The sequence below is a fragment of the Cinclus cinclus genome, chromosome 32 (assembly GCF_963662255.1).
Source record: "Cinclus cinclus chromosome 32, bCinCin1.1, whole genome shotgun sequence".
In the NCBI taxonomy this organism is placed as follows: Eukaryota; Metazoa; Chordata; class Aves; order Passeriformes; family Cinclidae; genus Cinclus; species Cinclus cinclus.
Genome location: NC_085077.1, coordinates 1,787,659 through 1,811,046, shown reverse-complemented (window position 1 = coordinate 1,811,046; position 23,388 = coordinate 1,787,659). Strand labels below are relative to the sequence as shown.

The following is a 23,388-nucleotide window of genomic DNA, read 5'->3' as shown; positions in this document are numbered from 1 at the left end:
TCGGGGGATCTCCGAGCCTTCCTCCCCTCAGCGGCAGCTCCGAGCTCGCCGCCATCGCGGAGCCGGCGCCGCCGCCCCGGCCGGCACTGACTGGAGCGGGAACGCCTCTCGCCCAATCAGAGCTCGAGTTCCGCCTCTGGGCCCGCCCACACGCCGCGTCTCAGCCAATCATGACGGGGAGATGCAGCAGCACGCCCCGCCTGCCGCTCCTATAGTCAGTGGAATTGCGCAATAGAGTCGATGGGCGGGAGGTTTATCCAATGAGAGACAAGGAGATTTTTGGCGCCCACGCCCCCGTGAGAAGCGGTGTGGAAGCGGTGTGGGATGGCAGGTTCAGGTGTGGAGCGGTGAGAAGAGGGGTAGGGACCGACCAATGGCAGGTTGAGGTGAGGATGATTGATGGGTGAAACAGCCAATCAATTGCCGCGTCTCGCTCGGAGTGGCACCTGGCTGACAGGAGAGGACAATAAGCCCCGCCGCTCCACCTGAAGGCTTCGGTGTGATTGACAGGACTTTCAGCCAATGGAAGCACGGGTGCGAGGCGGTGTCCCGCCCTCCTAAATGGATCCGCGACTTTCATTGGTCCATGGTGATGATTGACAGGCGGTTCCTCCTATGGGGCGTCGAGGAGCCGTGTGGGGAAGGGGAGAGGCGCCATTGGAGACCCCCAGGGATGGGGGTGAGAGGTGAGGAGTGACCCGGGGTGGAGTGAGGGGATCCCTCATTCCCTCAGGGATGTGGGAATGGGAATCAGGGGATCCCTGGGGGATTTGGGAATGCCCAAGAGTGGGGTGAGGGGATCCCTCGGGGATCAGGGAATGTCTAGGAATGGTATCGGGGATCCCTCAGGGATCTGGGAATGTCTAGCCATGGGGTGAGGCTATCCCTGAGGGATTTGGGAATGGGAATCAGGGATGGGGTGAGGGGATCCCTCAGGAATCAGGGAATGTCTAGGAATGCTGTCAGGGGATCCCTCAGGCATTTGGGATGGGAATCAGGGATGGGATCAGGGGTGGGATCGGGAATCCCTCAGGGATCGGGGATGGGAATCAGGGATGGGGTGAAGGGGATCCCTCAGGGATCGGGGATGGGAATCAGGGATGGGATCAAGGATGGGATCAGTGGATCCCTCAGGGATCGGGGATGGGAATCAGGGATGGGGTGAAGGGGATCCCTCAGGGATCAGGGATGGGAATCAGGGATGGGATCAAGGATGGGATCAGTGGATCCCTCAGGGATCGGGGATGGGAATCAGGGATGGGGTGAAGGGGATCCCTCAGGGATCAGGGGTGGGAATCAGGGATGGGATCAGGGATGGGATCAGTGGATCCCTCAGGGATCGGGGATGGGAATCAGGGATGGGATCAGGGATGGGATCAGTGGATCCCTGAGGGATCTGGGATGGGAATCAGGGATGGGATCAGGGATGGGATCAGTGGATCCCTCAGGGTTCAGGGATGGGAATCAGGGATGGGATCAGGGATGGGATCAGGGAATCCCTCAGGGATCAGGGATGGGAATCAAGGATGGGATCAGGGAATCCCTCAGGGATCAGGGATGGGATTGGGGATCCCTCAAGGATCTGGGAATGGGATCAGTGGATCCCCGAGGGATCTGGATCTGGGATCTGGATCTGGGATCCAAAATCCCCCAAAATCCCAGTTCCCAAATATCAAAACCCTCAAATTCTCAAATCCCCACAAATCCCACAAATCCGAGCTCGAAAATCCAAGAGTAACTCCAAATATCAGAAAACCAGATCCCAAAATGCCCGAAAGGCCCCAAATCCCCTCCTTTCCAAATACCACGGAACCAAATAAAACCAAAAAAATCTGGAATCCTTGTTCCGAATCCCCGGAATAATCCGGTTGTGAAATCCCCAAATTCCCAAGATCCCAAAATAACCTGGTTTAAAAATTCCAAATTCCAAAATCCCAAATTCTGAAAGATCGAATTCCCAAAAGATCGTAGTCCCAAATTCTGAATGCCAAAAATCCCAAATTCTAAAACCCTAAATTCGGAAGTGTCGAATTCCCAAATATTTATTTCCAAAATCTCAAATTTCCAAATTCTGAAATCCCAAATTCCGAAATCCCAAATATCCAAATTTGAAAGGATCGAATTCTGAAATCCCAAATTCCAAAATCTTGAAGCCAGAAATTCCAAATTCTGAAACACTGAATGCCCAAAAGATCAAACTCTACAATTCCAAAATCCCAAAGTTCCAATTTCCAAAATCCCAATTTCCCAAATCCCAAAATCCCCAAATCAAAAATTCTAAATCCCCAAATTCCCAAATATTGAATTGCAAAATCTCAAATAATGAAATCTGAACTTCCCAAAAGATTGAATTCCCAAATCCCCAAAGATTGAATCCCAAAATCCAAAATTTCCAAATTCCCAAAAGATTGAATCTCACAATCCCAAAAATCCCAAATTTCCAAATTCCCAAAATCCAAAAAATTTCAAATTCCCAAATTCCCAAAGATTGAATCCCCAAATCCCAAACTTCCCAATTCCCAAAATTCAATATTTCAAAAATTCTGAATTCCCAAAAAATCCCAAACTTCCAAAATCCCAAATTCCAAATTTCCAATTCCCATGAGATCGAATCCCCAAATCCCCAAATCCAAAGTTTCCAAAATTCCAAAAAATTGAATCCCAAAATCCAAATTCCCAAATTCCAAAATCCCCCATCCCAAATTTCCAAATTCCCAAATTCCTAATTCTGAAATCCCAAAATCCCCAAAACCCCCAAAAATCCCAAATTTCCAAATTCTCAAAAATCAAATCCCAAATTCTAAAATCCCAAAAATCCCCAAAAACCCAAAAAATCCCAAAATCCCAAATCCCCAAAGATCAAATCCCAAAACCCCAGAATTCCCAAAAAAACCCCAACCCCCACCCAAAGCATGATCTCCCCTTGATCCCAAAAAATTTGGGAAATTTGGGATTTTCTCCTAAAAAATTCCCAAAAACATCCATGGGAACTCTGGAGGGAAAAAAAAAAAAAACAAATCCTGGAGCTGGAATTGCCCAAAAAATGGAATTTTGGACCCGAATTTTTGGGATTTTGGGAATTCCTTCTCAGGCGCACGAATTTCCGCCCGTCCCCCTCAAAAATCCCAAAAAAAATCCCCCAAATTTTCCCGGGATTTCGGTCAATTATGGAGCCTTAGGATGGTTTTGGGATTTTTTTGGGTTTTTTTGGGGGTGGATTTGGGGATTTTTGGACATTTTGGATTATTTTGGGTGGATTTGGGGTTTTTGGAAGTTTTTGGGTGGATTTGGGGTTTTTGGAGGGTTTTGGGGTTTTTTGGGGGATTCTGGGTTATTTTGGGTGGATTTGGGTTTTTTGGACATTTTGGGTTATTTTGGGTGGATTTGGGGTTTTTGGACATTTTGGGTTATTTTGGGTGGATTTGGGGTTTTTTGGACATTTTGGGTTATTTTGGGGGGATTTGGGGTTTTTGGACATTTTGGGGTTATTTTGGGAGAATTTGGGGTTTTTTGGATATTTTGGGTTATTTTGGGTGGATTTGGGGGTTTTGGACATTTTGGGGTTATTTTGGGTGGATTTGGGGTTTTGGGGACATTTTGGGTTATTTTGGGTGCATTTGGGGTTTTTGGGACATTTTGGGTTTTTTTGGGTGGATTTGGGGATTTTGAAGAGTTTTGGGTGGATTTTGGGTTTTTGAAGAGTTTTGGGGTTTTTTGGGGGATTCTGGGATATTTTGGATGGATTTGGGTTTTTTTTGGACATTTGGGTTATTTTGGGGGGATTTGGGGTTTTTTTGGATATTTTGGGGGGATTTGGGGATTTTTGGGGGATTTTGGGTTGTGTTGGGTGGATTTGGGGTTTTTTAGGGTTTTGGAGGTTTTTGGGAGGATTTGAGGGAAATTTTAAGGTCTTGGGGTGGATTTGGGTGGATTTGGGGTTTTTGGAGGTTTTGGGGTTATTTTGGGGGGATTTGGGGTTTTTGGATATTTTGGGTTATTTTGGGGGAATTTGGGGGTTTTTTTGGACATTTTGGGTTATTTTGGGGGGATTTGGGTTTTTTTGGACATTTTGGGTTATTTTGGGGGGATTTGGGGTTTTTTGGACATTTTGGGGTGGATTTGGGGTTTTTTAGGGTTTTGGGGTTTTTTTAGGGGATTCTGGGATATTTTGGGGGGATTTGGGGATTTTTGGGGGATTTTGGGTTATGTTGGGTGGATTTGGGGTTTTTTAGGGTTTTGGGTTATTTTGGGAGGATTTGAGGGAAATTTTAAGGTCTTAGGGTGGATTTGGGGTTTTTGGAGGTTTTGGGGTTATTTTGGGTGGATTTGGGGATTTTTGAAGAGTATTGGGAGTTTTTTGGGGATTCTGGCATATTTTGGATGGATTTGGGGTTTTTTGGACATTTTGGGTTATTTTGGGTGAATTTGGGATTTTTGGACATTTTGGGATATTTTGGGGGGATTTGGGGTTTTTTTGATATTTTGGGTTATTTTGGGTGAATTTGGGGGTTTTTTGAAGAGATTTGGGTTATTTTGGGTGGATTTGGGTTTTTTTAGGATTTTGGGATATTTTGGGTGGATTTGGGGTTTTTTTGTGATTTGGGGTTTATTGGACATTTTGGGTTATTTTTGGGTGGATTTGGGGTTTTTTGGGTGGATTTGGGGTTTTTTGGGTGGATTTGGGATTTTTTGGTCACTTTGGGTTATTTTGGGGTGGATTGGGGGTTTTTGAAGAGTCTGGGATTTTTTAGGGCATTTTGGGATTATTTGAAGGATTTTGGGTTATTTTAGGTGGATTTGGGGTTTTTTGGGTGGATTTGGGAATTTTAGAAGAGTTTTGGTTATTTTGGGGTGGATTTGTGGTTTGTTGGACACTTTGGGTTATTTTGGGCAGATTTGGGGGTTTTTGGACATTTTGAGTGGATTTTGGGTGAGATTTGGTTTATTTTGGAAGGATTTGGGTTTTTTAGGGGGTTTTGGGATATTTTGGGTGGATTCGATTTTTTTTTGACGTTCTGGGTTATTTTGGGGTGGATTTTGGGGATTTTTTGAAGAATTTTGGGGTTTTCTTGGTTGAATTTAGTTTTTTTGACATTTTGGGGTTATTTTGGGTGGATTTGGGGTTTGTTGGACATTTTGGAGTGGATTTGGGGTTTTTTGGGTGGATTTGGCTTTTTTTGGACATTTTGGGTTATTTTGGGTTATTTTGGGTGATTTCTTGAAGCATTTTGGGGTTTTTTTGGTTGAATTTAGTTTTTTTGGACACTGGGTTATTTTGGAGGGATTTGGGTGATTTTTGGAAGAATTTTGGGGTTTTTAAAGGGGTTTTGGGTTATTTTGGGAGTATTTTTTTTGGTTTTTGGACACTTTGGGGTTATTTTGGGATGAATTTGTGCGATTTTTTCAAAGAGCTTCGGGGATTTTTTTTTTGTTTGAATTTATTTTTTCCCCAAACACTTCGGGTTACCCTTTGATCTGAATTTGAAGATCTTTACATTTTTTCATTCAAATTTATTTTTTCTCGGAACGCTTGGGTTGGATTTCGGGTAAATCCGCGTGTGGGGTATTTTTTTTTTATTTTACTTTTTTTTAAATTCCTTTTCCGCGCGTTTGAGGCCGTTGCGTTACGATCCGCGCTCTTCCAAGCGCCATCCCAGTTATTTAACAGACTTTTATTTTGTTATTATTTACTTTGAACGAAGCCCCCGATCCTTTGGGCACCTCCCAAACCCAACCTGTGCGGAGAGCGGGGATTCTCCCCCGGAACTCGCCAGAACTCCAGCCAAAATTTCAATTTTTTGTTGGTTTTTGTTGTTTTTTTGTTGGTTTTTTTCTGTTTTTTGTTGTTGTTGTTGTTTTTATGTTGTTTTTCATTGTTTTTATTGTTTTTCATTGTTTGTTGTTGTTTTTAATTTTTTGTTGCTTTTTGTTTTTTATTTTTTTCATTGTTTTTTCTTTGTTTTTTGTTGTTTTTTCGTTGTTTTTCGTTATTTTCCGTTGTTTTCCCGTTGTTTTTCATTGTTTTTTTGTTGTTTTCTCGTTGTTTCCCGTTGTATCCCCGTTATTTCCCCGTTGTTTCCCATTGTTCCCCGTTGTTCCCCGTTGTTTCCCCGTTGTTTTCCTGTTATGTTTTTGTTGTTTTTTCGTTGTTTTTTTCATTATTTTCTGTTATTTTTCCATTGTTTCCCAGTTGTTTCCCGTTATTTCCCCGTTGTTTATTGCTGTTTCACACCGTTGTTTCCCCGTTGTTTCCCCATTGTTTCCCCGTTATTTCCCATTGTTTTCCCGTTGTTTCCCGTTGTTTCCCCGTGTTTTCCCCATTGTTTCTCTGTTGTTTCCCCGTTGCTTTCCCATTGTTTTTCATTGTTTTTTCGTTGTGTTTTTGTTATTTTCTGTTATTTTCCCATTGTTTCCTCGTAATTTCCCTGTTATTTCCCTGTTATTTCCCATTGTTTCCCCATTGTTTTCCCGTTGTTTCCCCCTCGTTTCCCCATTGTTTCCCAGTTGTTTTCCCATTGTTTCCCCGTTGTTTCCCTGTTGTTTCCCCGTTGTTTCCCTGTTGTTTCCCCATTGTTTCCCCACTGTTTTCCCATTGTTTCCCCGTTGTTCCCCGTCGTTCCCCCGTCGTTCCCCCATTGTTTCCCCGTCGTTCCCCCGTGGTTTCCCCCGTCGTTTGTTGCTGTTTCTCACCGTTGTTTCGTTGTTGTGTCGGTTCCCCCCGAGGCGGGTGCAGGAGCAGCCCCGGGCCACGTGGGGCGGCGCTAGCATTCGGCGGGTCTCTCACACACCCAGCGCAGCGCCCTCCAGCAGTGCTCGCTGACCCAGAGCCCCTTGGGGCCCAGAGCTCCGCAGTCCTTCTGCTCCTTGTGGGGATCGTGCAGCCACACGTCCCAGAACCTCGGGTAAGGGGAGAGAAAAAACACAAGCACGCACAAAGCCACTCCATCGTCCCAACAAGAACACCTTGGAGATGGACAAACAACTGTGATAGAACCAAAAACACCTGGGAGATGAACAAACAACAGTGATAGCACCAAAAACACCTGGGAGATGAACAAACAACAGTGATAGAACCAAGAACACCTGGGAGATGAACAAACAAGAGTGATAGCACCAAAAACACCTGGGAGATGAACAAACAACAGTGATAGAACCAAGAACACCTGGGAGATGAACAAACAACAGTGATAGCACCAAAAACACCTGGGAGATGAACAAACAACAGTGATAGCACCAAAAACACCTGGGAGATGAACAAACAACAGTGATAGAACCAAGAACACCTGGGAGATGAACAAACAACAGTGATAGAACCAAGAACACCTGGGAGATGAACAAACAACAGTGATAGAACCAAAAACACCTGGGAGATGAACAAACAACAGTGATAGCACCAAAAACACCTGGGAGATGAACAAACAACAGTGATAGCACCAAAAACACCTGGGAGATGAAGAAACAACAGTGATAGCACCAAAAACACCTGGGAGATGAACAAACAACAGTGATAGCACCAAAAACACCTGGGAGATGAACAAACAACAGTGATAGAACCAAGAACACCTGGGAGATGAATTGCCATTTTCCCCCCCAGAAATCCGGATTTTTTAAACTAAAAATTTTGATTTTATTTTAAGTGAAAATTGTCATTTTCCCCCCCAAATATCCAGTGTTTTAAACTGAAAATTGTGATTTTTTTAACAGAAAATTTTGATTTTTTACCGGAAGATTGTGATTTTTTAACAGAAAATTGTGATTTTATTTTTTAAACTGAAATTGTGATTTTTAAAACAGAAAATAGCGATTTTTTAGCAGAAAATTGTGATTTATTAACTGAAAATTTCCATTTTTTTCCTCCAAAATCCGGATTTTTAAACTGAAAATTGTGATTTTTTAAACTGAAAATTGTGATTTTTTTTTTAATAGAAAACTGTGATTTTTTTAACTAAAAATTGTGATTTTTTTTTACCAAAAATTGCAGATTTTTTCTCTAAAAATACATATTTTTAACTAAAAATTGTGATTCTTTTAAACTGAAAATTATGATTTTTTTAAACTGAAAATTGCCATTTTTCCCCCCAGAAATCCAGAATTTTTAACTAAAAATTGTAAATTTTTTTTAACTGAAAATTACCATTTTTCCTCCAAAAATCCGGATTTTTAAACTAAAAATTGTGATTTTTTTTTTTAACAGAAAATTGTGATTTTTTTAACTGAAAATTGTGATTATTTTAACTGAAAATTGTGATTTTTAAACTGAAAATTATGATTTTTTTAAACTGAAAATTAGGAATTTTTTAACTGAAAATTGTGATTTTTTGCTGAAAATTTCCATTTTTTTCCCCCAAAAATCAGGATTTTTCAGTGAAAATTCTGATTTTTTTTAACAGAAAATAGCGATTTTTTAACAGAAAATTGTGATTTTTTAAACAGAAAATTGCCATTTTTCCCTCCAGAAATCCAGATTTTGTAACTAAAAATTGTGAATTTTTTTTTAACTGAAAATTGCCATTTTTCCCCCCAAATTTCCAAATTTTTAAACTGAAAATTGTGATTTTTTTTAACGGAAAATTGTGATTTACCAAAAATTGCAGATTTTTTTTCTCTAAAAATCCGGATTTTTAAACTAAAAATTGTGACTTTTTAGCAGAAAATTGTGGATTTTTTTATAACTGAAAATTGTGATTTTTTTAAACTGAAAATTCCCATTTTTCCCCCCAAAAATCCGGATTTTTTAACTAAAAATTGTGATTTTTTTAAACTGAAAATTGTGATTTTTTTAACTGAAAATTCCCATTTTTTCCCCCCAGAAATCCGGATTTTTCAAATTAAAAACTGATTTTTTTAAACTACAAATTTTCCATTTTTCCTCCCAAATATCCAGTTTTTTAAACTGAAAATTGTGATTTTTTTTAACAGAAAATTGCCATTTTTTCCCCCAAATATCCGGATTTTTTAACAGAAAATTGTGATTTTTTTTAAACTGAAAATTGTGATTTTTTTTTTTAACTGAAAATTATTATTTTTTGGACTGAAAATTGTGATTTTTTTAATGGTAAATTGTGATTTTTTTTAACTGAAAATTACGATTTTTTTAAACTGAAATTTGTGATTTTTTTAACAGAAAATTGTGATTTTTTTGACTGAAAATTGTGATTTTTTTAAACGGTAAATTGTGATTTTTTCTTTTAACTTAAAATTATGATATTTTAACTGAAATTTGTGATTTTTTAACGGAAAATTGTGATTTTTTCCAACTGAAAATGATGATTCTTTTTCCAACTGAAAATTGCCATTTTTCCCCCCAAATATCCAGATTTTTAAACTGAAAATTGCGATTTTTTTTTTTAACCCCAAAATCAGGATTTATTTACCCAAAAATTGCCATTTCCCCCCCCCCCCCCCATCCCCCCCCCCAAGAAAATCCCGGATTTTTTCACTGAAAATCAGGATTTTTGAACTGAAAGCTGACGGTTTCCCCCCCCCCCGGTGCAGAATTTTCCCAAATCTGAGATTTTTTTACCCGATATCCAGGACCTCCCCGGTGACCCAGCGCCATTTCCCCTCCTGCTCCGCGTCCGTCATCCCCAGCCAGTAGGAGACGCTGCGCTCGATGTTGTCCAGCAGGAATTCCTGGAAATCCCCCCCCCCCAAAAAAATCCCAAATCCCGAATCGACACCCCCCCCAAAAAAAAAAAAAAAAAACCCGATCGCAAATGAACCCCCAGGTCCAGAATCGGCCCCGAGAAATCCCCCCCAAAAAATCCCAAATCCCGAATCGACCCGAAGAAATCCCCCAAAAAATCCCAAATCCCAAATCCCGAATCAACCCGAAGAAATCCCAAAAAAATCCCAGATCCCGAATCCCGAATCGGCCCCGAGAAATCCCAAAAAAATCCCAACAAAATCCCAACAAAATCCCAAATCCTGAATTCAGAATAGACCCCAAGAAATCAAAAAAAAAACCCGAATCCCAAATCCCGAATCGACCCGAAGAAATCCCAAAAAAATCCCAGATCCCGAATCCCGAATCGGCCCAGAGAAATCCCAAAAAAATCCCAAAAAAATCCAAAATCCCGAATCAACCCGAAGAAATCCCAAAAAAATCCCAGATCCTGAATCCGGAATTGGCCTTGAGAAATCCCCAAAAAATCCCAAATCCCGAATCCAGAATAGACCCCAAATAATCCCCCAAAAAATCCCGAATCGACCCCAAGAAATCCCAAAAAAATCCCGAATCCCAAATCCTGAATCGACCCGAAGAAATCCCAAAAAAATCCCAGATCCCGAATCCCAAATCGGCCCCGAGAAATCCCAACAAAATCCCAACAAAATCCCAACAAAATCCCAAATCCCGAATCCAGAATAGACCCCAAGAAATCCTCAAAAAAAACCCGAATCCCAAATCCCGAATCAACCCGAAGAAATCCCAAAAAAATCCCAGATCCCGAATCGGCCCCGAGAAATCCCCCAAAAAAATCCCGAATCGACCCCGAGAAATCCCCAAAAAAATCCCAAATCCCGAATCCAGAATAGACCCCGAGAAATCCCAAAAAATCCCGAATCGACCCGAAGAAATCCCAAAAAAATCCCAGATCCCGAATCCCGAATCAGCCCTGAGAAATCCCCCAAAAAATCCCAAAAAAATCCCCAAAAAATCCCAAACAAATCCCAAACAAATCCCAAAAAAATCCCAAAAAAATCCCAAATCCCGAATCCAGAATAGACCCCAAGAAATCCCAAAAAAATCCCTAATCCCAAATCCCGAGAAATCCCCAAAAAATCCCGAATCCCAAATCCCGAATCGGCCCCGAGAAATCCCAAAAAAAATCCCCAAAAAATCGTGAATCCCAAATTGACCTGAAGAAATCCCAAAAAAATCCCAGATCCCGAATCGGCCCGGAGAAATCCCAAAATCCCAACAAAATCCCAAATCCCGAATCCAGAATAGACCCCAAGAAATCCCCCAAAAAATCCCGAATCCCAAATCCCGAATCGACCCGAAGAAATCCCAAAAAAATCCCAGATCCCGAATCCAGAATAAACCCCGAGAAATCCCAAAAAAATTCCGAATCGACCCCGAGAAATCCCCAAAAAAATCCCGAATCCCAAATCCCGAATCGACCCGAAGAAATCCCAGAAAAATCCCAGATCCCGAATCCAGAATAGACCCCGAGAAATCCCAAAAAAATCCCAAAAAAATCCCCAAAAAATCCCAAACAAATCCCAAAAAAATCCCAAAAAAATCCCAAATCCCGAATCCAGAATAGACCCCAAGAAATCCCAAAAAAATCCCTAATCCCAAATCCCGAGAAATCCCCAAAAAATCCCGAATCCCAAATCCCGAATCGGCCCCGAGAAATCCCAAAAAAAATCCCCAAAAAATCGTGAATCCCAAATTGACCTGAAGAAATCCCAAAAAAATCCCAGATCCCGAATCGGCCCGGAGAAATACCAAAATCCCAACAAAATCCCAAATCCCGAATCCAGAATAGACCCCGAGAAATCCCCCAAAAAATCCCGAATCCCAAATCCCGAATCGACCCGAAGAAATCCCAAAAAAATCCCAGATCCCGAATCCAGAATAAACCCCGAGAAATCCCAAAAAAATTCCGAATCGACCCCGAGAAATCCCCAAAAAAATCCCGAATCCCAAATCCCGAATCGACCCGAAGAAATCCCAAAAAAATCCCAGATCCCGAATCCAGAATAGACCCCGAGAAATCCCAAAAAAATTCCGAATCGACCCCGAGAAATCCCCAAAAAAATCCCCAAAAAATCCCAAAAAAATCCCCAAAAAATCCCCCAAAATCCCAAATCCCGAATCCAGAATAGACCCCAAGAAATCCCCCAAAAATCCCGAATCCCAAATCCCGAATCGGCCCCGAGAAATCCCAAAAAAATCCCCAAAAAATCGTGAATCCCAAATCGACCTGAAGAAATCCCAAAAAAATCCCAGATCCCGAATCGGCCCGGAGAAATCCCAAAAAAATCCCAAATCCCAAATCGACCTCAAGAAATCCCCCAAAAAATCCTGAATCAACCCCGAGAAATCCCCAAAAAATCCCAAATCCCGAATCAACCCTGAGAAATCCCAAAAAAATCCCAAATCCCAAATCCCGAATCCCAAATCCCAAATGAACTCCGAAAAATCCACCCCAAGAAATACCAAATCCCCCCATAAAACCCCAAAAAACCCCAAAAATCCCCCAAACCCCAAATCAACCCCAAGAAATCCCAAAAAAACCCCAAATCCCAAATCAAACCCAAATCCCAAAAAACCCCAAATCAGGAATCCCGAACCAACCCCAAATCCCGAATCCTAAAACCCAAAAACGCCAATCCCAGTTTTGGGATTTAGGATTTGGGATTTGGGATGGATTTGGGATTTAGGATTTAGGATTTGGGATTTGGGATGTAGGATTCAGGATGGATTTAGGATTTGGGTTGGATTTAGGATTGGGGTTTTGGGATTCAGGATTTGGGATGGATTCAGGATTTGGGATTTGGAATTTGGGATTTGGGATTCGGGATGGATTTAGGATGGATTCAATTAAGGATTTCGGATTTGGGGTTGATTTAGGATTCAGGATGGATGAAGGATTTGGGATGGATTTAGGATTTAGGATTTAGGATTGGGGATTGGGGATTGGGGATTTGGGATGGATTTAGGATTTAGGATTGGGGATTGGGGATTTGGGATGGATTTAGGATTTAGGATTTAGGATTTGGGATTGGGGATTGGGGATTGGGGATTGGGGATTGGGGATTTGGGATGGATTTAGGATTTAGGATTTAGGATTGGGGATTGGGGATTTGGGATGGATTTAGGATTTAGGATTTGGGATTTGAGATGGATTTGGGATTGATTTAGGATTCAGGATGGATTTAAGATTTAGGATTTGTCATTCGGGATGTATTTAGGATATGGGGTTTGGGGTTGATTAGGGATTTGGGGTTGATTTAGGATTTTGGATTCGGGATGTATTTAGGATTTGGGGTTTGGGGTATTTTACGGATTCGGGGTATTTTAGGATTTGGGGTACTTTAGGATTTGGGATTAAAGTCAATTTGGGATTTGGGGTACTTTAGGATTTGGGGTTGATTTAGGATTTGGGATTCGGTGTTGATTTTGGATTTGGGATAATTAGGATTTGGGATTTGGGGTACTTTAGGATTTGGGATTTGGGATATATTTAGGATTTGGGATTTGGGGTCGCTTTGGAATTTGGGGTTGATTTCGGATTTGGGATTTGGGGTTGATTTCGGATTTGGGATTTGGTGTGCTTTAGGATTTCGGCTTCTGGATGTATTTAGGATTTGGGATTCGGGGTTGATTTGTGATTTGGGATGGATTTAGGATTCGGGGTACATATAGGATTTGGGATTCGGGATGTATTTTGGATTTGGGATTCGGGGCAGATTTGGGATTTGGGGTACTTTAGGATTTAGGGTTGATTTTGGATTTTGGATTTGGGACAATTTAGGATTTGGGATTAATTTAGGATTTGGGATAATTTAGGATTTAGGATTTGGGGTTGATTTAGGATTTGGGATTCGGGATGTATTTCAGATTTGGGATTTGGGGTCGATTTGGGATTCGGGTTGTACTTTAGGATTTGGGATTTGGGGTACGTATAGGATTTGGGATTCAGGGTGCCTATAGGATTTGGGATTCGGGATGTATTTAGGATTTGGGGTACGTATAGGATTTGGGATTCCAGGGTACCTATAGGATTTGGGATTTGGGGTACCTATAGGATTTGGGATTTGGGATGTACTTTAAGATATGGGATTTGGGTTTAATTTAGGATTTGGGGTTGATTTAGTATTTGGGATTCGGGTTGTATTTCGGATTTGGGATTCGGGATGTACTTTAGGATTTGAGATTAATTTAGGATTTGGGATAATTTAGGATTTAGGATTTGGAGTTGATTTAGGATTTGGGATTCAGGATGTACTTTAGGATTTGGGATTCGGGATGTACTTTAGGATTTGGGATTCGGGATGTATTTCGGATTTGGTATTTGGGGTCGATTTCGGATTTGGGATTTGGGGTCAGTTTGGGATTTGGGGTACCTATAGGATTTGGGATTCGGGATGCATTTGGGATTTGGGATTTGGGGTACCTATAGAATTTGGGATTCGGGATGTACTTTAGGATTTGGGATTTGGGGTCGATTTAGGATTTGGGATTTGGGTCGGTTTGGGATTTGGGGTACCTATAGGATTTGGGATTCAGGGTACCTATAGGATTTGGGATTCGGGATACATTTGGGATTTGGGGTACCTATAGGATTTGGGATTCAGGTTGCATTTGGGATTTGGGATTCGGGGTACCTATAGGATTTGGGATTCGGGATGTACTTTAGGATTTGGGATTTGGGGTCGATTTTGGATTTGGGGTCGGTTTGGGATTTGGGGTACCTATAGGATTTGGGATTCGGGGTACCTATAGGATTTGGGATTCGGGATGCATTTGGGATTTGGAATGCAGGATACATTTGGGATATGGGATTTGGGGTACCTATAGGATTTGGGATTCGGGATGTACTTTAGGATTTGGGATTTGGGGTCGATTTAGGATTTGGGATTTGGGGTCGGTTTGGGATTTGGGGTACCTCTAGGATTTGGGATTCGGGATGCATTTGGGATTTGGGATTCGGGATTTGGGCTACCTCACCTGCTCCTGCTCGGAGCCCACCACGGCCAGGTGCGCCCCCAGGTCGGCGCAGGCGTTGCGGGCCGCGAGCCAGCTCAGGGAGCGGCGCGAGAAGGAGAAGCAGCTGGGCCCGAAGGAGAGCCAGCCCGCGGAGCAGCGCCGGGAGCTGCCCGGGGCCCCGCACGGCCGCTCTGCGGAGACACGGCCGCCGCAGGTCGGGAATGGCCCGGGAATAACGGCACGGGAATAACGGCACGGGAATAACGGCATGGGAATAACGGCATGGGAATAACGGCATGGGAATAACGGGGAATGGCCCGGGAATAACAGCACGGGAATAACGGCACGGGAATAACGGCACGGGAATAACGGCATGGGAATAACGGGGAATGGCCCGGGAATAACGGCACGGGAATAATGGCACGGGAATAACGGCATGGGAATAACGGCATGGGAATAACGGCATGGGAATAACGGCATGGGAATAACGGGGAATGGCCCGGGAATAACAGCACGGGAATAACGGCACGGGAATAACGGCACGGGAATAACGGCATGGGAATAACGGGGAATGGCCCGGGAATAACGGCACGGGAATAATGGCACGGGAATAACGGCATGGGAATAACGGGGAATGGCCCGGGAATAACGGCACGGGAATAATGGGGAATGACCCGGGAATAACAGCAGGGGAATGGCCCAGGAATAACGGCACGGGAATAACGGCACGGGAATAAAGGCATGGGAATAACGGGGAATGGCCCGGGAATAACGGCACGGGAATAACGGCACGGGAATAACGGCATGGGAATAACGGGGAATGGCCCGGGAATAACGGCACGGGAATGGCCCGGGAATAACGGCACGGGAATAACGGGGAATGGCACGAGAATAACGGGGGAATGGCCCGGGAATAACGGCACGGGAATAACGACACGGGAATAACGGGGAATGGCCCGGGAATAACGGGGGATTGGGGAATGGCCCGGGAATAACGGCACGGGAATAATGGGGAATGGCCCGGGAATAACGGCACGGGAATAACGGGGGGATGGCCCGGGAATGTCCCAGGAATAACGGCCCGGGAATAACGGGGGAATGGGGAATGTCCCGGGAGTGACGGGGGATTGGGAAAATCCTGAGAAATTCCAGGGGAAAACAACGGAAAATTGGGAAAACATCCTGGGAAAAATGGGTATAATCTGGGAGAATCCTGGGGAAAAACCTGGGAAAATGGGGAAAATCAACAGGAATATCCTGGAGAAAATGGGGAAAAATCCCGGGGAAATCAGGAGAAGTCATGGGGAGAATTCCTGGGGAAAATGGGAAATGTTCTGGGGAAAATCCTGGGGAAAATGGGGAAAAATCCTGGGGAAAATGGCGGAAAAATGGAGAAAAATCCTGGGGAAAACGCCAAGGGAAATACACTGAGGAATGGGAAATTCCTGGGGAAATGGGAGAAATCCTGGGAAAAAATCCTGGAAAAATCCTGGGGGGAAAAAAGATCCCAAAAATCCCAGGAAAAAAACCTGGGAAAATGGGAAAAATCCAGAGGAATCCCAAGGGAAACAACGGGAAATTGGGAAAAATATCTTGGGAAAAATCCTTGGGGAAAATGGGAAAAAAAAATCTTGGGAGAAACATCGGAAAATCCCCAAAATCCCAGGAAAAAAAAAAAACAGTGGAAAATGGGAAAAATCCAGGCAAATCCTAGGGGAAAAGACAAAAAAAAAAAAGGGAAAAATCCCTGGGGGGGGGAAATTAGGAAAATCCTGGGGGAAAAACATCAGGAAATGGGAAAAATTCCAGAGAAAACACCAGGAAAATGGGAAAAATGCTGGGGAAAAATTGGGAAAATGGGAAAATCCTGAGGGAAATTGGGAAAAATCCTGAGGGAAAATTGGGAAAATGGGAAAATCCTGAGGGAAAATTGGGAAAATCCTGAGGGAAAATTTGGAAAATTCTGAAGAAAATTGGGAAAATGGGAAAATCCTGAGGGAAAATTGGGAAAATGGGAAAAATCCTGAGGAAAAATTGGGAAAATCCAGAGGAAAATTTGGAAAATGGAAAAAATCGTGAGGGAAAATTGGGAAAATCCTGAAGAAAATTGGGAAAAATCCTGAGGGAAAATTGGGAAAATGGGAAAAATCGTGAGGGAAAATTGGGAAAATCGTGAGGGAAATTTGGGAAAATCCTGAGGGAAAATTTGGAAAATGATGGGGAAAAATTGGGAAAATAGGAAAATCCTGAGGGAAATTGGGAAAATGGGAAAATTCTGAAGAAAATGGGGAAAATTGGAAAACGCTGAGGGAAAATTGGGAAAATCCTGAGGGAAAATCCCGGGAAAACGCCAGAAAAATCCCAAGGGAGAAGAGCTGGAAATGGGGAAATCCCGAGGGAGTTTTTGGGAGTTTTGGGGATTTTTTGGGATTTTTTGGGATTTTTTGGGATTTTTTGGGATTTTTTGGGACTTTTTTTTTCTTTAATTTTTGGGAACTTCTGGTGAAATGTTTGGGAATTTTTTTTTTTTTTGGGGGGGGGTGGATTTTTTGGGAATTTTTGGGGGTTTTTTTGGGATTTACCGGAGAGTTCCTGCAGCTCCTCTTGGTGCTGGTGGATCCCGAACTGCAGCAGGATCTGGTCCTGCTGGACTGGGAGAGATCCCAGTATAAACCAGTATGGACCAGCATGGACCAGTAGAGAGCAGTATAAACCAGTATAAACCGGTATGGACCAATATAAACCAGTATAAACCAGTATGGACCAGTATAAACTGGTATAGACCAGTATAAACCAGTATAGGCCAGTATAAACCAGTATAACCTGGTACAACCCAGTATAACCCGGTATAAACCGGCATAGCCCAGTATAAATCAGTTTGGACCAGTATAAACCAGTATGGACCAGTATAACCCAGTACAGCCCAGTATAACTCAGTATAAACCACTATGGACCAGTATAAACCAGTATGGACCAGTATAACACAGTATGGACCAGTATAACCCAATACAGCCCAGTATGGACCAGTATAACCCCGTATAAACCAGTATGGACCAGTATAACACAGTACAGCCCAGTATAACCCAGTATAAACCAGTATGGACCAGTGTAACCCAGTACAGCCCAATATAAACCAGTATGGACCAGTATGGACCAGTATAACTCAATACAGCCCAGTATAACCCCGTATAAACCAGTATGGACCAGTATAAACCAGTATAACCCGGTATAAATCAGTTTGGACCAGTATAAACCAGTATAACCCAGTATGGACCAGTATAAACTGGTATAGACCAGTATAACCCAGTATAAACCAGTACAGCACAGTCCATCCCAGTACAGCCCAGTATAACCCAGTACAACCCAATTCTAATCCCAAACCGGAATTTTCTTAAAATCCCCAGAATTGGAACTTAAAAAAAAAAAAAAATCCCAAAATTTGAAATTTTCTTAAAATTCCCCAAAATTGGAATTAAAAAAAAAAAATTCCCCCAAAATTGGATTTTTCTTAAAATTCCCAAATTTGGATTTTTTTTTTTTTAAATTCCCAAAATCGGAATTTTCTTAAAATTCCCCAAATTTAAAATTGTTAAAAAAATTCCCCCAAATTTGGACTTTTCTTACCCAAATCCCAAATTTTGGATAAATTCGATTTCAGCAGCTCCAGCTCCGCCCTCGTTTCTGCCTCTGGAGGGAAATTGGAGAAAAAAACCTGAAATTCTGGGAATTCGCCCCAAAATTCCCAGTTTTTTTCTGGAATCAGTCCCAAAATTCCCATTTTTAGGCAGAATTAAATCCCAAAATTTCAATTTTTTTTTTTGTTCCATTTCGCCCCGAAATTCCCATTTTAAAGCAGAACCAACCCCAAAATTCCCATTTTTTGCTACAATTCACCCCATTTTCCCCCTGAGTTAAATCCCAAATTTCCCAGGAATTAAAATCCCAAATTTCCCAGGAATTAAAATCCCATTTTCCCTGGAATTAAATCCTGATTTCCCTGGAATTAAATCCCGATTTTCCCTGGAATCAAATCCAAATTTCCCAATTCCCCAGAAATTAAATCCCGATTTTCCCATGAATGAAATCCCAAATCTCCCCTGAATTAAATCCCAATTTCCTGGGATTAAATCCCAATTTTCCCAGTTTTCCCAGGAATTAAATCCCAAATTCCCAAATTTCCCAGGATTTAAATTCCAAATTCCCAGTTTTCCCTGGAATTAAATCCCAGTTTTCCCTGAATTAAATCCCAGATTCCCAATTTTCCCTGAATTCAATCCCAATATCCCAAATTCCCAGGAATTAAATCCCAAATTCCCAGTTTTCCCAGAATTAAATCCCAATTTTCCAATTTTCCCAGGAATTAAATCCCGATTTCCCAGGATTTAAATCCCAAATTCCCAATTTTCCCAGAATTCAATCCCAAATTCCCAAATTCCCAGGAATTAAATCTCAATATTCCAATTTTCCCAGGAATTAAATCCCGATTTCCAAGGAATTAAATCCCGATTTCCCAGGAATTAAATCCCAGTATTCCAATTTTCCCAGGATTTAAATCCCAAATTCCCATTTTTCCCAGAATTCAATCCCAAATTCCCAAATTCCCAGGAATTAAATCCCAGTATTCCAATTTTCCCAGGATTTAAATTCCAAATTCCCAGTTTTCCCAGGAATTAATTCCGAAATTCCCAATTTTCCCAGGAATTAAATCCCAATTTCCAAATTTTCCCAGGGATTCCATCCCAAATTCCCAATTCCCCAGGAATTAAATCCCAATTTCCCAATTTTCCCCGGAATTTAATCCTGATTTTCCCGGAATTAAATCCCGATTTCCCAGGAATTAAATCCCAATTTCCCAATTTTCCCAGGATTTAAATTCCAAATTCCCAATTTTCCCAGGAATTTAATCCCGATTTTCCCGGAATTAAATCCCAATTTTCCCAGGAATTAAATCCCAATTTCCCCGAAATAAATCCCAAATTCCCGATTTTCCCAGGAATTCAATCCCAAATTCCCAATTTTCCCAGGAATTAAATCCCGATTTCCAAGGAATTAAATCCCGATTTCCCAGGAATTAAATCCCAATATTCCAATTTTCCCAGGATTTAAATTCCAAATTCCCAATTTTCCCAGGAATTAAATCCCGATTTTCCCGGAATTAAATCCCAATTTTCCCAGGAATTAAATCATGATTTCCAAGGAATTAAATCCCGATTTCCCAGGAATTAAATCCCAATTTCCCAATTTTCCCAGGATTTAAATTCCAAATTCCCAATTTTCCCAGGAATTTAATCCCGATTTTCACGGAATTAAATCCCAATTTTCCCAGGAATTAAATCCCAATTTCCCCGAAATAAATCCCAAATTCCCGATTTTCCCAGGAATTCAATCCGAAATTCCCAATTTCCCCAGGAATTAAATCCCGATTTCCAAGGAATTAAATCCCGATTTCCCAGGAATTAAATCCCAATTTCCCAATTTTCCCAGGATTTAAATTCCAAATTCCCAATTTTCCCAGGAATTTAATCCCGGTTTTTAATTTTTTTTCCGGCCCCCCCCCAAATTCCCGGGAATTCTCCCCATTTTTCCGCTCACGTTTCCCCAGGGCGGCCGCCAGGATCCCGGCCCAGCCCAGAGCTCCCAGGGCCAGCAGGAGCGCCAGGACGGCCACGGAATTCCAGAAATTCCGCAAATTCCCGCCTCGGCCCTCGGAATTCCGGGAATTTGGGTCGGGATCCGGAGAATTCGCTTCCAAGTCCGGGATGGATTTGGGAGATTTCAGCTCCAAATCCTCGGGATCCGACGGAGCCGGAGATCGGGAAGAGCCGGGAGGTCCCGCCAGGAGATAAACGCCTGAGGGACGGAAAAATGGGAATTCTGGGATGGGTTCCAGTGGAAATGGGAATTCTGGGATGGGTTCCGTTGGAAATGGGAATTCTGGGATGGATTCCAGTGGAAAAATGGGAATTCCGGGATGGGTTCCATTCGGAAAATGGGAATTCTGGGATGGGTTCCATTGGGAAAATGGGAATTCTGGGATGGGTTCCATTGGAAATGGGAATTCTGGGATGGATTCCATTGGAAAAATGGGAATTCTGGGATGGGTTCCATTGGGAAAATGGGAATTCTGGGATGGGTTCCATTGGAAAATGGGAATTCTGGGATGGATTCCATTGGAAAAATGGGAATTCTGGGATGGGTTCCATTGGAAAATGGGAATTCTGGGATGGGTTCCAGTGGGAAAATGGGAATTCTGGGATGGGTTCCAGTGGAAATGGGAATTCTGGGATGGGTTCCAGTGGAAAAATGGGAATTCCGGGATGGGTTCCATTCGGAAAATGGGAATTCTGGGATGGATTCCATTGGAAAAATGGGAATTCTGGGATGGATTCCAGTGGAAAAATGGGAATTCTGGGATGGGTTCCACTGGAAAATGGGAATTCTGGGATGGGTTCCAGTGGGAAAATGGGAATTCTGGGATGGGTTCCATTGGGAAAATGGGAATTCTGGGATGGTTTCCATTGGAAAAATGGGAATTCTGGGATGGGTTCCATTGGGAAAATGGGAATTCTGGGATGGGTTCCATTCGGAAAATGGGAATTCTGGGATGGATTCCATTGGAAAAATGGGAATTCTGGGATGGGTTCCAGTGGAAAAATGGGAATTCTGGGATGGGTTCCACTGGAAAATGGGAATTCTGGGATGGGTTCCAGTGGGAAATTGGGAATTCTGGGATGGGTTCCATTGGAAAAATGGGAATTCCGGGATGGGTTCCATTCGGAAAATGGGAATTCTGGGATGGGTTCCATTGGGAAAATGGGAATTCTGGGATGGGTTCCATTGGAAATGGGAATTCTGGGATGGATTCCATTGGAAAAATGGGAATTCTGGGATGGGTTCCATTGGGAAAATGGGAATTCTGGGATGGGTTCCATTGGAAAATGGGAATTCTGGGATGGGTTCCAGTGGGAAAATGGGAATTCTGGGATGGGTTCCAGTGGAAATGGGAATTCTGGGATGGGTTCCAGTGGAAAAATGGGAATTCCGGGATGGGTTCCATTCGGAAAATGGGAATTCTGGGATGGATTCCATTGGAAAAATGGGAATTCTGGGATGGGTTCCATTCGGAAAATGGGAATTCTGGGATGGGTTCCACTGGAAAATGGGAATTCTGGGATGGGTTCCAGGGAAATTTGGGGATTTTTGGGATTGGGGATTTTTGGTATTTTTGGGATTTGGGGGATTTCTGGGATTTTTGAGATTTTGGGGTAATTCTGTGAATTTTGGGGATTTTGGGGATTTGGCATTTTGGGAATTTTGGGATTTTTTGGGATTTTAGTGATTTTGGGGCCATTTTGGGGATTTGGGGGATTTTGGGGTAACTTTGTGAATTTTGTGAATTTTTGGGATTTTGGGATTTTAGGGATTTTTGGGATTTTTGAGATTTTGGTGATTTTGGGGAATTTTGGGGCCATTTGGGAATTTTAGGTATTTGGGGGGTTTTGGGATTTCGGGGATTTTGGGGATTTTTGAGATTTTGGGTATTTTGGGGATTTGGGGCATTTTTTTTTTTATTATTTTTGGGATTTTTGGGATTTTTTGGATTTTGGAGATTTTGGGGTTTTAGGGATTTGGGAGATTTTGGAGATTTTGGGGATTTGGGGGATTTTGGGACCATTTTGTGAATTTTAGGGATTTTGGAGATTTTGGGATTTTTGGGATTTGGGGATTTTTGGGGATTTTTGGGGATTTTTTTTTGAGATTTTGGGGATTTTTGGGGATTCACCTTTTCCGGGGGGGGCCCCGATCCGATCCCGCCATGGAGACGTCGTCGTAATCGTCCTCAAAACTGTCAGGAGAGGCTGGAAAATGGGGAAAAAAACCGGGGGAATTGGGAAAAAACGGGGAAATCGGGGAAAAATGGGGAAATTGGGGATTTGGGAAAAATGGGGGGGAAATAGGGGAAAATGGGGGAAAATGGGGGAAAAGGGGGGGAAAATGGGGGAAATGGGGGAAATGGGGGAAATGGGGGAAAATGGGGAAAAACGGGGAAATTGGGGAAAAATGGGGAAATTGGGGATTTGGGAAAATGGGGAAATAGGGGAAAATGGGGGAAAATGGGGGAAAAGGGGGGGAAAAGGGGGGGAAAATGGGGGAAAATGGGGAAAAACGGGGAAATTGGGGAAAAATGGGAAATTGGGGATTTGGGAAAAATGGGGGGGAAATTGGGAAAAATGGGGGGGAAATAGGGGAAAATGGGGGAAAATGGGGGAAAATGGGGGAAAAGGGGGGAAAAGGGGGGGGAAATGGGGGAAAATGGGGAAAAACGGGGAAATTGGGAAAAATGGGGAAATTGGGGATTTGGGGAAAATGGGAAAAATGGGGAAATTGGGAAAATGGGGAAATTGGGGATTTGGGAAAAATGGGGAAATTGGGGAAAATGGGAAAAAACGGGGAAATTGGGGAAAAATGGGGAAATTGGGGAAAATGGGGGAAAAATGGGGGGAAAAATGGGGAAATGGGGAGAATTGGGGAAAATGGGAAAATATGGGGAAAATGGTGAAATTGGGGAAAAAAGGAAAAATTGGGAAAATGGGGGGAAATGGGAAAAATTAGGAAAATGGGGAAATTAGGAAAAATGGGGGGAAATGGGAAAAAAAGGTAAATATGGGAGGAAATGGGAAAAATTGGGAAAGAATCAGGAAAAATTGGGGAAAATGGGAGAACTC

The 23,388-nt window shown here is 42.6% G+C and overlaps 1 protein-coding gene across 1 annotated transcript in view; it reads right to left on the bottom strand.

Moving 5' to 3' along the window:
- Positions 1-4,664: 4,664 nt before the first annotated feature.
- The window catches only part of LOC134055419 (uncharacterized), a 25,299-nt gene continuing 6,575 nt past the window's right edge, over positions 4,665-23,388 (bottom strand). The window contains exons 2-8 of the mRNA XM_062511756.1: positions 22,459-22,521; positions 22,279-22,295; positions 16,856-17,608; positions 14,684-14,851; positions 9,524-9,633; positions 7,181-7,203; positions 4,665-7,003 (exon numbers count right to left, since the gene is read on the bottom strand). Of these exons, the coding sequence (XP_062367740.1) occupies positions 6,762-7,003; positions 7,181-7,203; positions 9,524-9,633; positions 14,684-14,851; positions 16,856-17,608; positions 22,279-22,295; positions 22,459-22,521 (1,376 nt within the window). The 3' untranslated portion in view covers positions 4,665-6,761. The remainder of the gene's footprint in view (positions 7,004-7,180; positions 7,204-9,523; positions 9,634-14,683; positions 14,852-16,855; positions 17,609-22,278; positions 22,296-22,458; positions 22,522-23,388) is intronic.